Source organism: Salvelinus alpinus, chromosome 2, assembly GCF_045679555.1.
Source record: "Salvelinus alpinus chromosome 2, SLU_Salpinus.1, whole genome shotgun sequence".
Taxonomy (NCBI): domain Eukaryota; kingdom Metazoa; phylum Chordata; class Actinopteri; order Salmoniformes; family Salmonidae; genus Salvelinus; species Salvelinus alpinus.
Genome location: NC_092087.1, coordinates 80,826,143 through 80,842,455, shown reverse-complemented (window position 1 = coordinate 80,842,455; position 16,313 = coordinate 80,826,143). Strand labels below are relative to the sequence as shown.

Below are 16,313 nucleotides of genomic sequence, written 5' to 3'. Positions count from 1 at the left end.
CATAGGCTACAGCATTTCGTCATCTTTATTATAGGCCTACAATAAATTCAGGACTTCATTTCCCATGATCCTCGTGTGCGTGCTTGTATCCTACGTCATGGACACGAGGGCCAGAATATGTAGTAACACGTCATTCTACTGAAGTAGAGGAATACCGGCCGGGAGTTGACCCCACAGATTCTTCGCTCTCTCATTCTGTTTGCGCATCGGTATTTATCACCTAAATGCTGATCCGATTTATTACAGTCTAATATTTATTTACCTTCGTCTGGATTTCCAACCGGATCTGTATAAAAGGTATGGTTCTCCGTCTGATCTGCCTGCATCAATTTGATGAAAAGTGTCTAGCTAGGCCATTCTGTTTGCGTTTCCTTGGTTCGTCCAGGAAAAAAGCCGACTAAAAACTGGGTTAGTCCGTTAGCAAGGCTAGCCTAGTTAACATCTGTATCGTTCATTTAACTTGCATGGTCGTGTTTTATATCAAGTTATCATGATATGTCGATGGCAGATTGACTTTAGAAACACTCCCGGAATTTGATAAAATGCGTTAGCTAACGTTACCTAAGATTTCAATGTTTCTAGCCAACGTCAACTAGAACCTGTCGCTAACTAGCTTGTTGCTGCTACTAGCATCCGCCTCCTTTCAGGAAGGCATCTCTACCAGGGACGAGATCCTAAAATGTGATTTGTGATACCTGTCTAACCATTTAACTGCTACAACATGCTTGTAGCTAAATGTTGCCAAGATGATCATCATTTGGTTCCTAGTAATGGCCAGTAATAGCTAAGATATGCCAGTATAGACCGTTTTTAGTCTGTCCATGTAAGCACTCAGTTGTGTAATCAATGGATCAATGCTACTTCGAGTTAAGGGTCCTGTAGGCCAGCTGTCAATCACCTGGTAGAGTTGTTTGATTGCAGAGGGTTCCCCTGAATGAGAGAGTGGAGAGGTGCGTGTTGGCGTTCATTTTTGTTCATATCTGAATTAGATAGCTGAAGTGAACTATGGTTTGGAACAGACAGTTCTGTCTTGATAAGTGTGTCAGAAGACCATCAAGTGGTGGTGGTCTGTTCCATAACATTACATGGAATTACATTACAAGGAAACGTTCCATAACATTCCATAACTAGGGCCCTGTGTTTTGTGCAATCATGTGACATGCCTGTATTTTTACCAAATTGCCGCTTTAATGCTTTTCCATTGAACTCAAAATGTCCCCTTTTCTTTTCATGTGAGATGTTCCAATGCCATCATCAGACAATTTTATTACATTTTTTGTGTATTTCTCATTTCTAGATAAGATCAGATATAAAATGTACATGTCACATGATTGTGCAAAACACAGCATATGTCTGGACTTCCAAAGCTATAGAAATCTACGACATCTGGTTACTGCCGTTCATACCTACCGAGGCATGTAAGCCCAAGTCTCACTCGTCCCTGAAATGTTACGTAGTTGAAATAGTTGTGACCAACATTTACGTAGGATTCAAAATTAGCCCAGGGACTCTTTAAGTATCAAAACATGCCAAACAGGTTTTGATGACGAACATCATCGTCATCCATATTCCACATAGGCCTCCACCTATGAACTTGGAACAAAGCCACGGAAAGAGTGAAAAGTGAGAGTAGCTCACCCCGAACTCCAGACTCAAACAGCTCTCGGAGAAGCTAAGACAGACTACCTGCCCTTAGCTAGAGCTAGTTTAGCTATCAGACTACCTTCTCTCCATATTTATTTATTTATTTATTTATTTAACCTTTATTTAACCAGACGAGTTTATTAAGAATCTCTTCACTTTCTTTCCCATTGAAGTTGCCATGGCGACATACCAGGAGTTTATCCAACAGAATGAGGATCGGGACGGCGTGCGTTTTAGCTGGAACCTGTGGCCCTCGAGCAGGCTGGAAGCTACCCGGCTGGTAGTGCCTGTCTCCTGCCTCTTCACCCCACTCAAGGAGAGGCCAGACCTGCCACCGGTGCAGTACGAACCGGTCCTCTGTAGCAGGGCCAACTGCAAGGCCGTACTAAACCCGCTATGGTGAGTATTTGAGTAGTGGCGGTGAATGTTGTTGTTTTAGGCCGAGTGAGTGTTTTTAATGGTTGCTTGTTGACGTTTTTACAAGCGCTTAGCTAAAAGCTAAGCTATGTCCAACGACTTACATGGCATCTCTTTGTTTTCATCTAAGCATTTTATTCTTCTGAGAACTTACGTCTCGGGTGAAGGGAAGAGTAGGAGAAGAAAGGGATCACCAACTAAGTATTGAATATCTTTAGGAACGCTTAGGTGTAGCTATATCACTCAGGGACAGGTGTGGTGGATCAACCCTATCCACACCTTAACAATCCAATGTACATCTGCTCTAGAAGCGCTAACAGCCTCAGGCTAGATGACAGGTCTGTTTGACTGCTACTGTACACTGTATCCAAGTAGCTCTGTCTTTTCCCCCCTTTTGTAGCCAAGTTGACTACAGAGCCAAAATATGGGCGTGCAACTTCTGCTTCCAAAGAAACCCAGTGAGTACACCACAATGGAGTAAACTGAGCTGTAGGACCAAACACCATTCCACCATAGAATACCGGGTGCATAATGTACCATTTAGACCTATAATAAGAGCCATATCTGTAGGCGGCCTACCTACATTCCTGTGTTTATACTAGTCATATTCCACAAAGGAACACAGCTGGTGGTAATAGGAATATCTTTAAAGTGGCCCATCTACATTCCTTTAGCAGGTGAAGCTGCTAGCTAACCACTTCTGTCTTCTCGTTCTCTCCTTCACAGTTCCCCCCGTCATACGCCGGCATATCGGACGTAAACCAGCCGGCTGAGCTCATGCCACAGTTCTCAACCATTGAGTACATCGTGCAGGTAAACGCGTACAGTTCTACATAGAGATCTCTGAACTTTGCACATAGACACTATGTTCTGTACACGCGCCTGGCTTTGTAGTTGTACGTCTCAACCCACAAAATTGCTTCATCAAATATGAATGTTTCTTTAATCCTCAAGTTGAGTTACCAGCCACAAAGAATGTACTGGAAAATGTACACACCACATGACATTACCATCACTTTTAAGTTCATCATTTCTTTAGACAGTCTTTGCTGTTTATTGTAATGGACGTTGTCAATTTACAAAGTGACACCGGGTTACAAAGGTCACTTGACCACAAAGTGTATCACATGTCATGTGACACCATCCCAACATGGAAGAACTCAAAACACTGCAACATAGAAAAACCATGTCAACTCAAAACTAAAGACCCAGCACTTTGTTTCTGTAAAATAACCTCTCCAATCCCGTCTCTGCCACCAATGTAGCGCGGCCCCCCGACCCCGCTCATCTTCCTCTACGTGGTGGACACGTGTCTGGAGGAGGAGGACCTGCAGGCCCTGAAGGAGTCCCTGCAGATGTCCCTGTCCCTGCTGCCCCCCAACGCCCTGGTAGGCCTCATCACCTTCGGACGCATGGTGCAGGTCCACGAGCTGAGCTGCGAGGGCATTGCAAAGAGCTACGTGTTCAGAGGAACCAAGGAGCTTTCCTCCAAACAAATCCAGGTCAGTCAGTAACTGTTACATACGGGAAGGCAAGTAGTCTTGAAAATGCATTCATTCGTTTTGGGAAAAGGTCTGGATTAGTTGTACTAAGATGACTGTAGGCTATATTTATGACGAAAACCGCGGGACGCATTAAATCTTTCAAGGACCGCATTTGGTCCGAGGGCCGTATGTTTGAGACCCCTGATCTAGGTCACAGTCTGCTTTGTCCACAGAAATAGAATAGGATCTTTGTTGTGGCCGTGTGTCATATGATCATGTCTAGGTGCCCTTGTATCAATTGGAAATTAAATGACAATAAAACAGTAGAATGGGGACAGGATACAGGTCAAAGACAGCCAGCTGTCACTGAATGACATAGAATGTGTCTATGCCACTACAGGGGTAGTGTTCCATACAGAGAAAAATCCCTAGGTTCCTAACACCCAGAAACGGAGCGTTAGGCCTATACAGAATACAGCCGACAGGGAAAACTCCCTTAGTCTGTCATGTAATATTCAAAAACATTGTCAGAGGTACTTTGAAATACAGTGTTCTATTAATACAGTGTTGTATATGATATTGTGTACAGTCAGACCGTTAGGCCTATATAGAATACAGTCAAGAGACTGGCCAGGACAAGAAAAACTCTTAGGCTGCCATGCAATTTTCCACAATACCATCGTTGAAAGTCCATGAGAACTCATAGCTCTCTTTCTCTCTTTCAGGAGATGCTAGGTCTGACGAACCCGGCGGCATCTGGGCCACAGGGTCGTCCCGTGGCCCCTCAGGATCCAGCCGCCACCTGTAGGTTCCTGCAGCCGGTCCATAAGGTAGACATGAACCTGACAGACCTGTTGGGCGAGCTGCAGAGAGATCCCTGGCCTGTACCACAGGGGAAGAGACCACTGCGCTCTACTGGAATAGCACTGTCCATCGCCGTGGGCCTGCTGGAGGTATTAACAGTTACACACACACACACACAGTCCTATGTACACATTTTGTGCGGTGTACAAATAACCTGGTTCTATGAAGTCAACGTAGACAAATGACCTTCAAAACTCAACTGAACCTTACCCTCTCTGACATGTCACAGGTTTCAACTAACCTTTCACACACTTCCTCTCTCTCTCTCACACACACACTGACATTATCTCTTCAGTTAGGTCTGCCAATAGTACCACTCGTACTTTCTTAGGTCAAAGGTCAGCTTCTTTCTTTTTGCCTTATTGCTGTCTCTGTCTGTCCACTATCCTCTCTTCGTCTCTCTGGTAACACAACTAACATGCTGTAGGTGTTAGAACAGCTTTGTTCCCTGCCGTCCTGTCCTCTGGTGCTGATGTCTACTGATAATGGAAAGATTAGAGAAAAACAGTCTGACTTCATCCATTCTGACGGTTCTAACCATGAACTTCCCCTTAAGGTGCTTTCGGGAAACCGGCCTCTGGTCTGTATGGTAACGTAATAGGAATGAGTTTCTTGAAGGGATATCGGTAGTTCGGGGACTCCTTACCGTGACTGAGGGAGCATTTGCATACAATTTCACAGTCAAATCACTTGGGATGTCACTGTAATGGGGAAATGAATTAGTGAAGAGTAATTAACTCGATGCTTAGCGTATGTTTTCCCTTCATGTAATACACAGTATATCCAGTGTTCTGTTTGGGACGGGTTGGTGGTCACTAGAAATGATAGTAAATGTTCTGGATTGTTGTCACAGCTGTTGATGGTGATGCCAGACTGGAGGTACAAGGACACAGGACACTGATTGTTAATGTATTCTGTGACTGTGATTCTGTGGCGGCTGATGTTGTGACTTCCCACAAGCCTCTCAGCGGGTGTTTACAGAACATTGGTGCTGTGAGATTAGAATGTAGGGGCTACAGACAGACAGACATATTTCCTCTGCTTCTGTTCTGGAGGTGTCTCCCTGTTCCAACTTATAAAACCCACGTGATTTAGATTGCTGTTATCAACGATTGCTGTCGTTATTGTTCACCTGGAAATTCTCAATACATTCAGTTATATCATACTACAGTTAAATCAGACTACAATAACCTAATGGCAGCTTCTGTGATTGGCAGTCACATCTCAGTCAGAAATACCATATTTATGGTTGAATTAATCAAATAAGTAAATCAAATCTTGATCATACTGACCATAGCCACCATCTTTCCACCCCTAGGGTACGTTTCCCAACACAGGGGCCCGTGTGATGATGTTCATGGGCGGACCCCCCACCCAGGGCCCCGGTATGGTGGTGGGAGACGAACTCAAGACCCCCATCCGCTCCTGGCATGACATCACCAAGGACAACGCACGGCATCTGAAGAAAGCCACCAAGGTCAGTCCAAGAATAACAGAATGGATGGCGTAGAATGGATAGCGTAGAATGGATGTTTTATTGTCCATGTTGTACATGGACACTGTGAAACAGAACTTGTATGTGGGTTGGTTATATCTTGTAAAAGTGGTTGTTTTGTAGTTGTTTGCCCTTAGTGTGCTAGTTTTTAGAGTTAAAGCTGGAATCCTTAAAGCTGGAATCCTTAATTGGTGGAACTGCCACGTCCGTTTGCGATATTACAACAGAAGTTACTGAAAACAACAAATGTATTTTTCTCCTCGGACATCATTGCACGCACGATAGAACACAATATGTGGTGCAATGCACAGGAGGTTGGTGGCACCTTAATTGGGAAGGACGGGCTCGTGGTAATGGCTGGAACGTTATAGGTAGAATGGTATCAAATACATCAACAAATAGTTTCCATGTGTTTGCCTTCTCTCCATTCCAGACATTATTATGAGCCGTCCTCCCCTTTGCAGCCTCCACTGGTGCAATTTTGTTTTACCATGCTGCGCGACACTCCTTAGCTCGGCAACAAAAACAATAAGAATGGTGTTGGGGCGGCTAGTGGCACGGTTTCCCTCTACTGCGGATTCCATCTTTAAGACTATGCTAGTTTTTAGAGCTAAGATACATGAAACAACTTAAGCGATTTTTATCTTTATATAGTTTAGCTTAATTATTTTCTTTCACTCACGTCAAGCTCTCACGATGTGTCAAATATTTCGCTCAAGTTTGCGCTCTCTTCTCTCTCCATACCTCTTCTGTTGAGGTATGTTCATGGACACCGATGCTCCAAAGAGTTCTCAAGGTGCTACACAGCACTGTTTGTATATGTTGCAAACTGTTCCCTTGTTTTATTCAGTACTACGAAGCCTTGGCGAACCGTGTGGCAGTGAACGGCCACAGTATTGACATCTACGCCTGTGCCTTGGATCAGACCGGACTCCTAGAGATGAAATGTTTATCCAACCTCACTGGGTTAGTACCAGTCTCAGACATATATATAATATACTGCATTTACACAGGCAGCCCATTTCTGATATTTTTTGGCAACGATTGGTATTTTGATCAATCACCTGAGATCTTTTCACATCAGATCTGATTGGTCAAAAGATCAGAATGGGCTGCCTGTCTAAACGCAGCCATAGCGCACCATAATTACCTATCTACTACGGCCTTTCCTTAGTCTACTATACATGCCTATCTACCTACGACTGACCTATTGAGAACTCTACTGAAGCTTTCATTTTACCTGAAGAAGAAACACCATTGTACAATTCCTCTACATTCGATTGAATGACTTTTCCAGAGACTTCATCCTCACTAGCTCAAATTGACTTTTCGTTTGTATTTATATTCAATTTATTCAGCTTCACTTACGGAATTATGCAACTGAATATTCATGTCCCCCCCCCCCCCCGGTTTGCCTCCTCTCAGAGGTCACATAGCGATGGGCGACTCCTTCAACACCTCTCTGTTCAAGCAGACCTTCCAGAGGGTCTTCAGTAAGGACTACAACGGAGAGTTCCGCATGGCCTTCGGAGGCACGCTGGAAGTCAAGACGTCCAGGGAGCTGAAGGTATCGGGGGCCATCGGGCCCTGTGTCTCCCTCAGCGCCAAGGGACCGTGTATATCAGAGAACGTGAGTCTTTCAGGTCCATACAGAATCCAAATAGGGTTAAAAAAAAAAATCCAGAAACGGTCCCAAAATCCCCGGCTTTTCCAGAATTTCAGGAATGTTTTGCGGAATTGTTCAACCTTCTATTCTAATAGCATTTTCCCCTCTGGAAGTGAATTGGGAAGATGTTTTCCATTGACTTCAATGGCCCTTTGTCTCTGTTACAGGAGGTAGGTGTTGGAGGAACAACCCAGTGGAAAATCTGCAGTCTCAGTCCCTCCACTACGTTGGCCTTGTACTTCGAGGTCGTCAATCAGGTAAACACACTCCCTTTGATCAAACACATCTCACTTGTTCCTCATTTCATCCTTACTCAAAGTAGTCATTGATTTGGGTCGACCAAACCAATGTAATGTGACAATTCATCATTCTCACCTCAGTGATTACTTAGGACATGGTATTTAGTATTCAAACAGGATGTTTAGCAATATTAAATGTACTCCTATCCTAATTATTGTAGTTATATTTTCTCTGTGCAGCACAACGCCCCAATCCCTCAGGGTGGTAGAGGAGCGGTCCAGTTTGTCACCCAGTACCAACACTCCAACACCCAGAGGAGGATCAGGGTTACCACCGTCGCCAGGAAGTAAGTCTTCTCTCTCGCTTCGAAACAGTAAACAGGAAGTGGGTTTGCAGAACTGCTCCATCGTTCTTGACGGAAGTGTGACTGAGCTGACAGCCCTTACATATATGCAAGAGTCTGCATTTTGTACACGTCGCATTTCTCACAATGTCCTTAAGCAGTGAGTTACCACAAAGTCAATATTGACCGTACAAATGAGGATGTTGACATTCGCCCTATCCTGTTAAATGACTGGAAGTGGACGTGCAGCCTACATTTGTGCTTACGCACACATGCGTCAGTCTCGCCCCGCCCCTAACCTGTCCACTCCCTCTTTCTCCCTCCATCCAGTTGGGCCGACGCCCAGTCCCAGATCCAGCACATCGAGTCGTCCTTCGACCAGGAGGCGTCGGCGGTCATCATGGCCAGGCTGGGCGTGTTCAGGGCCGAGTCGGAAGAGGGGCCGGACGTCCTGCGCTGGCTGGACAGACAGCTCATTCGCCTGGTGAGTGACAGCTAGGCTGACCAATGTGTGACAGGCTTTGTAATGTCATTGGGCATTGGTCCCAGCTTGGCTATTCCAAGAGTAGCCTGTTGTTCTTCACATAGCTGAATGTTTGTAGGAGTTGTGGGTGATTGTGGATAGAAGAATCCTTTGTATTCTTGTGTCTCCTTGTTCTTATTCATTGTAGAAGAATGTAGAAAGGAGTTGTCTGGAATGTGAAGCAGTATGACGTGAATACTAATTCATTGACAGTTTAAATCCCTCTATGACGTTTCGGAAGTTGTGTGGTATACCTAAACTAAAGTAACACCACTTAACTGAAGTCCTAAGGTATGTGTTGATTCCTTTAGTTCAAGACGCTGACGTTTGTCTTGTCTCCTTGGTTACAGTGTCAGAAGTTCGGTCAGTTCAACAAAGATGACCCCACCTCCTTCAAGCTCTCGGAGTCCCTCTCACTCTACCCACAGGTAAGACTGACGCCTAGTGGTACACTCTGGAACTACATGAGCTGTTCAATAAGAGCCCTTCAATACAAGTCCTTCTAATGGAGTAGAACTGGAATAGATTTAACTAGCTCGTCGATATCTGAATGATTATTTGAGTATATACATGCTTACCTCTAACTTTAACAACAAATAAGATATTTATGTCAAATGGGATATATGTGTACATGAAAAACTAGTCAACGGCTGTATCCTAACACCACCCAGCACAGAAGCAGAGAAACGTGTAATTGGCCTTCTCTGACAACTTTTAACACCAGCCAGAGGCTTGTATGACGTTGAAACAAACGGCATTGACTTTGTCAGTTGCTACAGAATCATACAATAGTGTGTCCTTGTACCTCCAGTCTGGAGTCAATCACTGTCAACAGACAGGAGTTTAATCCATAACACACAGCACTGTGTCTAGTGGCCGTCAACCCGAGTGTCACAAACAGAACACTGAAAAATCATGTTTATTACAGAAATGGAAAATGTATAAATATTCTAAACATTGTGTTAATCACTCTAAACTGAACGTTAACTTTATTCATCTTAAATATTCCCATTGCACAGATACTCATAACTTCCACTTAGTTTAGTTGACCTCAGTGGGATATGTACAGGAACATTTGATGATGCTAGAAGCAATATCCCAAATATCCCCCCAAAATATTTTTCGATAATAAAAAAATTAAGAAAGCATATTTCATTATAATCGTTAGAATAATGTCTCTGTCCTCCCTCTAGTTTATGTTCCACCTGCGCCGGTCGCCGTTCCTGCAGGTGTTCAACAACAGCCCAGATGAGTGTTCCTACTACAGACACAACTTTGTCCGCCAGGACCTGACCCAGTCTCTCATCATGATCCAGCCCATCCTGTACTCCTACTCGTTCCACGGCCCACCAGAGGTCAGACTCCTACCAAATACTATGGACACACACTAATGACACACTCTCTGTCTATATAGTGTACTAGATGGAGCCGAAAGACATGGTCGACCAGTTTCTAGCTCCTAGAAAACGTTCCAGTATTTGTTTAAATGTTATTTCTTACTGATATTTCTTAATTACTTAATTTGAATGTTTAGCATTTGTGTGTATTGTGTGTGTGTGTGTGTATTGTGAGGTATTAATGCACTGTTGGAGCTAGAAACATAAGCATTTCGCTGCACCTGCAATAACATCTGCAAAATGTGTACGCGACCAATCAATTATTAAATATTGAATTTAATTCTAATCAACTTTCTTAATTATTTGTTTTCCAATCTACTCTGTTATAAAACCAGTCTATATATTAGATAATTAGGTCACATTTCCCTAAGAGCAAATTCGTTTTGACAAATATTCACATGCTCAATGTGTTCCACACTACCTTTCTCTGTAAAAAAAAAATGGATGTGAGACTTATCCTGTTGTGTCTGTCTGTTCTACAGCCTGTTCTCCTGGACAGTGGAAGTATTCTCCCAGACCGGATCCTCCTGATGGACACCTTCTTCCAGCTGGTCATCTACCACGGAGAGGTGAGAGGTCACACTGTAACAGAGCAGCGCTGGTGGTCTAATGCCAGTTATTAGTAGCTGCAACACCACTACCGTGCTGTAATAAATATTATTGATTGTTATTATTTATTATTTCCTCGCATCTCAAGCTGAACATCATCATGTAGAGCATAAACAACAATGTAAATCACTATCAATATTACAACAAGAAACAAGACGTGTGTGTGTGTGTACCTGCATGATGGGATGGGTGTGAAGAAATGGGAGACATATTAGTAGATTCACTATGTCCTGTCATTCACTATGTCCTATCATTCACTATGTCCTGTCAGTCACTATGTCCTGTCAGTCACTTCACTATGTCCTATCATTCACTATGTCCTGTCATTCACTATGTCCTGTCATTCACTATGTCCTATCATTTTCTATTCTCAACATGTTAGAGATTTTTCTCACAAACGACAAAAAAGAGATTAGCTGGCACAACTAACACCAACACGCACATCCTACCATGACAATAGCCCTGGTCTATACAACTAACACCAACACACAACATCCTACCATGACTAATCCTGGTCTATACAACTAACACCAACACACAACATCCTACCATGACTAATCCTGGTCTATACAACTAACACCAACACACAACATCCTACCATGACTATAACCCTGGTCTATACAACTAACACCAACACACAACATCCTACCATGACAATAGCCCTGGTCTATACAACTAACACCAACACACAACATCCTACCATGACAATAACCCTGGTCTATACAACTAACACCAACATCCTACCATGACTATAACCCTGGTCTAAACAACTAACACCAACACACAACATCCTACCATGACTATAGCCCTGGTCTATACAACTAACACCAACACACAACATCCTACCATGACAATAGCCCTGGTCTATACAACTAACACCCAACACACAACATCCTACCATGACTAACACTGGTCTATACAACTAACACAAACACACCATCCTACCATGTCTATAACCCTGTTGTATCTCTATCTCTCCACCAGACCATCGCCCAGTGGCGTAAGGCGGGTTACCAGGAGCAGCCGGAGTACGAGAACTTCAAGCATCTACTGGTAGCCCCCGTGGATGACGCCCAGGAGATCCTGCAGACCCGCTTCCCCATGCCCCGGTACATCGACACAGAGCACGGAGGGTCCCAGGCCCGCTTCCTCCTGTCCAAGGTCAACCCCTCCCAGACACACAACAACCTCTACTCCTGGGGACAGGTAATACAATGTTCAATTCATTCATTCTTCAAAACGTAAACAGAACCAGTTTTTATGTACAATAACAGCTGGAGACTTGATTTGGAAATAGGTGACGTCAAGGCTGGAGTTTCATCATGGAGTCAATTGTATTTTTCTTCAAGGAATTCTAGTCTTACAAGTGGTTGAGCTTCATGCACCATCTATCTCTATTCTGCTGGCCAATTTGAATGTGATCCAACTGAAGGAAGCTTTACTCTAGTGCTTCACCATACTCATCACATTTCTGTCTTTTCTCATAGGAGACCGGAGCCCCCATCCTCACAGATGACGTCAGTCTACAGGTGTTCATGGACCACTTAAAGAAGCTGGCCGTGTCGAGCGCCGCTTAAATTCCCAGTCCCGGGACATAAAATGATAGCCTTCGTAACCAGACCGATATGCCCACCGTTCTATTTCACTTCACGATACGTCTGGTTTACGAGGCTACCAAAGTGAAGGACGTGAAAGGAGAGCGGGATAAGAAGGAAAGAGAGAGACATTCCTGTATTAATACAGGGACCTAGTAACCTTTCCTTTCCCCACGTATGACCTATGATGGTTTCAAATCCTCTAAGTTATTATGATTCCTGCTTTAAGTTTCCGGAATTTTGCTTCCCTACAATTGTGATTGACATTCTCCCCCATACTGGAAAAGCCTTACTGCACCTCAGTTGTAGCCTGGTCCCAGATCAGTCTTTCATGCCTTGACAATGACCGTAGGAGTTGGCTTATAAAGCACAAACAGATCTGGGACCAGGCATCCTCAGTTGAGCCTTTTGGGGATATTAATCACAGTTCTTACATTCCATCTCACCTTTTATAATAATAATTTGGCTAATGATTAGAATTGGTTTACTTGTTTGTCTGTCTGTGGTAAGGCATGTAGCTACTGTAGTAGTTTGGTCAATGATTACTGCTCGAGACGCTTTAAATATTTTTATGTTCTTGATAATGTCCTATAGTTTATTTTTTCCATAAAATTTCCCCTAAATAATGATTAATTTAAATAATGTTCTGATGAAACTGTCAATCTTTCCTTGTAGTGCTACTGTTTTCCTTTTGAATACAGAGAGACTGGAAGTTCAATGAAAAATGTTATTATTGTATTAAACAAAACCCCTATTTTTTTTCTAACACATCTTTTACATAGTCTAGTCCACTGACTACTTTTTCCACATATCTGTTTTCTTACCCTCTGGCATTTTGTACAACTTACCCCGAAACCCATCATCACTGTTCTTTCACTCGCCTACTCTAGTCTGTTCCTGATGTTAACACTTGTACTTACTGTAAAAAAAGGGAACGTAATTGATTGATTTAGTCTGACTGATTTGTTTCTTAATGCTATGCATATAAAGTATGTCAAGACAACCTTATTCACCAGCTATGTTTTTTATGTTTCCCTCATTATTGTTTTTGTATGGGTTTCTGTCATAGAAATGTGTCAAATAGATCAGCAATAGCCGAGAATCATTACTTTTTCAATTTCTCTGGTCTGTGTAGACGGACACCATATTCAAATGTTTGTCCCTGGCAAGCGAGCCTATGCCTTTAGTGGAAGTGTGAACCATGGAATTAGAATACTAGCGTTCTGGAACTTCGAGGATTTATGACATGGCCCCTCTAGTAATTTAATAGGATCTCTATGGTGAGAACATCCTCATTCACACAGATAAGCTAGGGGTCAAAGGGCAGCTGTCTGGTTCATAGTGTAGCTGACCCCTGATTTCTGTATCGACTGTGTTTCCTGGTATCCGGTCGTAATGGTCTGGCTAGTTCGTCTCATTTAAATAAAAATAAAAAAAACATTTTATTTAACTAGGCAAGTTAAGAACAAATTCTTATTTACAACGACAGCCTACCCCTGCCAAACCCGGATGACGCTGGGCCCATTATGCGCCACCCTATGGGAATCCCAATCACGGCCAGATGTGATACAGCCTGGATTCGAACCAGGGACTGTACTAAGATGCAGTGCCTTAGACCGCTGCGCCACTCGGGAGCCTGGTAATTTACTTCAAAGGGACTTGATCAAATCAGTCGCTTCACTGGGCAGTGAGCAATATGGATCCGCATTCCAGATTGGAAAAATAACTAGCACAAAAACATCCAACAAAAACAATTGCAATTTCCACTCTCACACCCAATGTCCCACAGCACATTAAAAACCCATACACAATCACATCAAAACACAACTGATCACCGACAACGATGAGAGCCTATAGGGAGGAGGTCAGAGACCTGGTCGTGTGGTGCCAGGACAACAACCTCTCCCTCAATGTGATCAAGACAAAGGAGATGATTGTGGACTAAAGGAAAAGGAGAACTGAGCACGCCCCCATTCTCATCGACGGGGCTGTAGGGGAACAGGTTAAGAGCTTCAAGTTCCTTGGTGTCCACATCACCAACAAACTAACATGGTCCAAACACACTAAGACAGTCGTGAAGAGGGCATGACAAAGCCTATTCCCCCTCAGGAAACTAAAAAGATTTGGCATGGGTCCTCAGATCCTCAGAAGGTTCTACAGCTGCACCTTCGAGAGCATCCTGACTGGTTGCATCACTGCCTGGTATGGCAACTGCTCGGCCTCCGACCGCAAGGCACTACAGAGGGTAGTGCGTACGGCCCAGTACATCACTGGGGCCAAGCTTCCTGCCATCCAGGACCTCTGTATCAGGCGGTGTCAGAGGAAGGCCCTAAAAATTGTCAAAGACTCCAGCCACCCTAGTCATAGACTGTTCTCTCTGCTACCACACAGCAAGCGGTACCGGAGCGCCAAGTCGAGGTCCAAGAGGCTTCTTAAACAGCTTCTACTCCCAAACCATAAGACTCCTGAAGGGCTACCCAGACCCCTCTTTTACGCTGCTGCTACTCTCTGTTTATAATCTATCAATAGTTAACTCTATCTACATGTACATATTACCTCAACTAACCGGTGCCTCCACACATTGACTCTGTACCGGTACCCTCTGTATATAGCCTTGCTTGTTATTTTACTGCTGCTGTTTAATTATTTGTTACTTTCATTTATTTTTTTAAATCTTAACATTTTAAAGCATTGTTGGTTAGGGGCTTGTAACTAAGCATTTCACTGTAAGGTCTACACCAGTTGTATTCGGCGCATGTGACAAATACAATTTGATTTGAACTCAACAATCGGCCTGTGACAAACACTGTTCTAGACGCTGATTCTAAAGCGCCCTGCACACCCAGTCAGACAGTATGATTTCCAGGGTCTGTAAAGTGCAGATTATACTAATCCTTAGTCTCTATCTGTTGAGAGACTAATTCCCCTCCATCTATCAGCTTCAAACGGAAGTCACCAGCATCCAAACACAAGTGAAGCCCCATGTCTATGGCTGTGAACCAAAGGGCAATCTATTCCCTATATCGTGCACTGCTTTTGACCAGGACCCATAGGGCTGTGTAGGGAATAGGGTGCCATTTGGGATACATCTCATGTCCATGCTTACTATGTTGCTGCTCTTACCTCTTTGGAAGCACATGTGCTTTTAAAAAAAGGCAGGGCTGGTGGATCAAAAAATGTCATGCAATGTCATGATTTCTATGCAGTAATCCGCTTGTCATAGACACTCCTGCATAACATAACGGCAACCATTTAAGCTCTTTTGTATGTGTGTGTGTGTGTCCATTTGTTGGGCTATAAATTGCATGGGTATTTAACGTGAGGTCTCATGGTTGACAGCTTTTGACATGGATTGAGCATTATTCAACCGAATCATCATATTTCATTGCCCGATCTTCCCTGCATCAATGTATCAATTTTGCAGTATATTTAAGCTTTGCATGTGTTGATGATTGATATTTGCGTGTCGAGGACATTTTGATTTCCTGTTTTATCAGTCAACTGTGTGTGTGTGTGTGTGTGTGTGTGTGTGTGTGTGTGTGTGTGTGTGTGTGTGTGTGTGTGTGTGTGTGTGTGTGTGTGTGTGTGTGTGTGTGTGTGTGTGTGTGTGTGTGCGTGGACCATTTCTATCTTTCTTGAAAATGTGTGTCAAAGCTTAGAGTCAAACCTGTAAGAAAGCATTTTTGTCTTATTATATGTGCATTATATGTGAGCGCAATCGAAATATGAATCCGTCCTATCTGACACATACAATTGACCATGCATGTTCCATTTCAACGTATGTCCTAGACATGTTATGTAAGCATAATGTATGGAACATGGGTTATACAACAATGGCCTGGTTGCGTCCAGCTGCCTCCTATACAAGGGGAGTAGGGTCACTGATGGGATGGAATACTGACCAAATCAGTTCTGTATGGAAAGAATGACGAGCGCTTTGAACCAGTGGGCGTAGGTAGGACCTACAGTACCTCCTAAATATAGGCTATGTACAAACCTGTCACTGACTGTCTGAACATTTACTCCACCACAGGAT

The 16,313-nt window shown here is 43.5% G+C and overlaps 1 protein-coding gene across 1 annotated transcript; it reads left to right on the top strand.

Moving 5' to 3' along the window:
- The first annotated feature begins 90 nt into the window (after positions 1-90).
- sec23b (SEC23 homolog B, coat complex II component) lies at positions 91-13,285 on the top strand. Its single transcript, XM_071389512.1, has 17 exons — positions 91-297; positions 1,818-2,043; positions 2,462-2,519; positions 2,788-2,874; positions 3,327-3,563; positions 4,271-4,498; positions 5,728-5,886; positions 6,755-6,870; positions 7,330-7,534; positions 7,738-7,827; positions 8,050-8,156; positions 8,484-8,637; positions 9,027-9,104; positions 9,870-10,031; positions 10,556-10,642; positions 11,667-11,888; positions 12,170-13,285. The coding sequence occupies exons 2-17, from the start codon at positions 1,823-1,825 to the stop codon at positions 12,257-12,259; spliced, it is 2,301 nt and encodes a 766-aa protein (XP_071245613.1). The 5' UTR covers positions 91-297; positions 1,818-1,822; the 3' UTR covers positions 12,260-13,285.
- Positions 13,286-16,313: the final 3,028 nt, after the last annotated feature.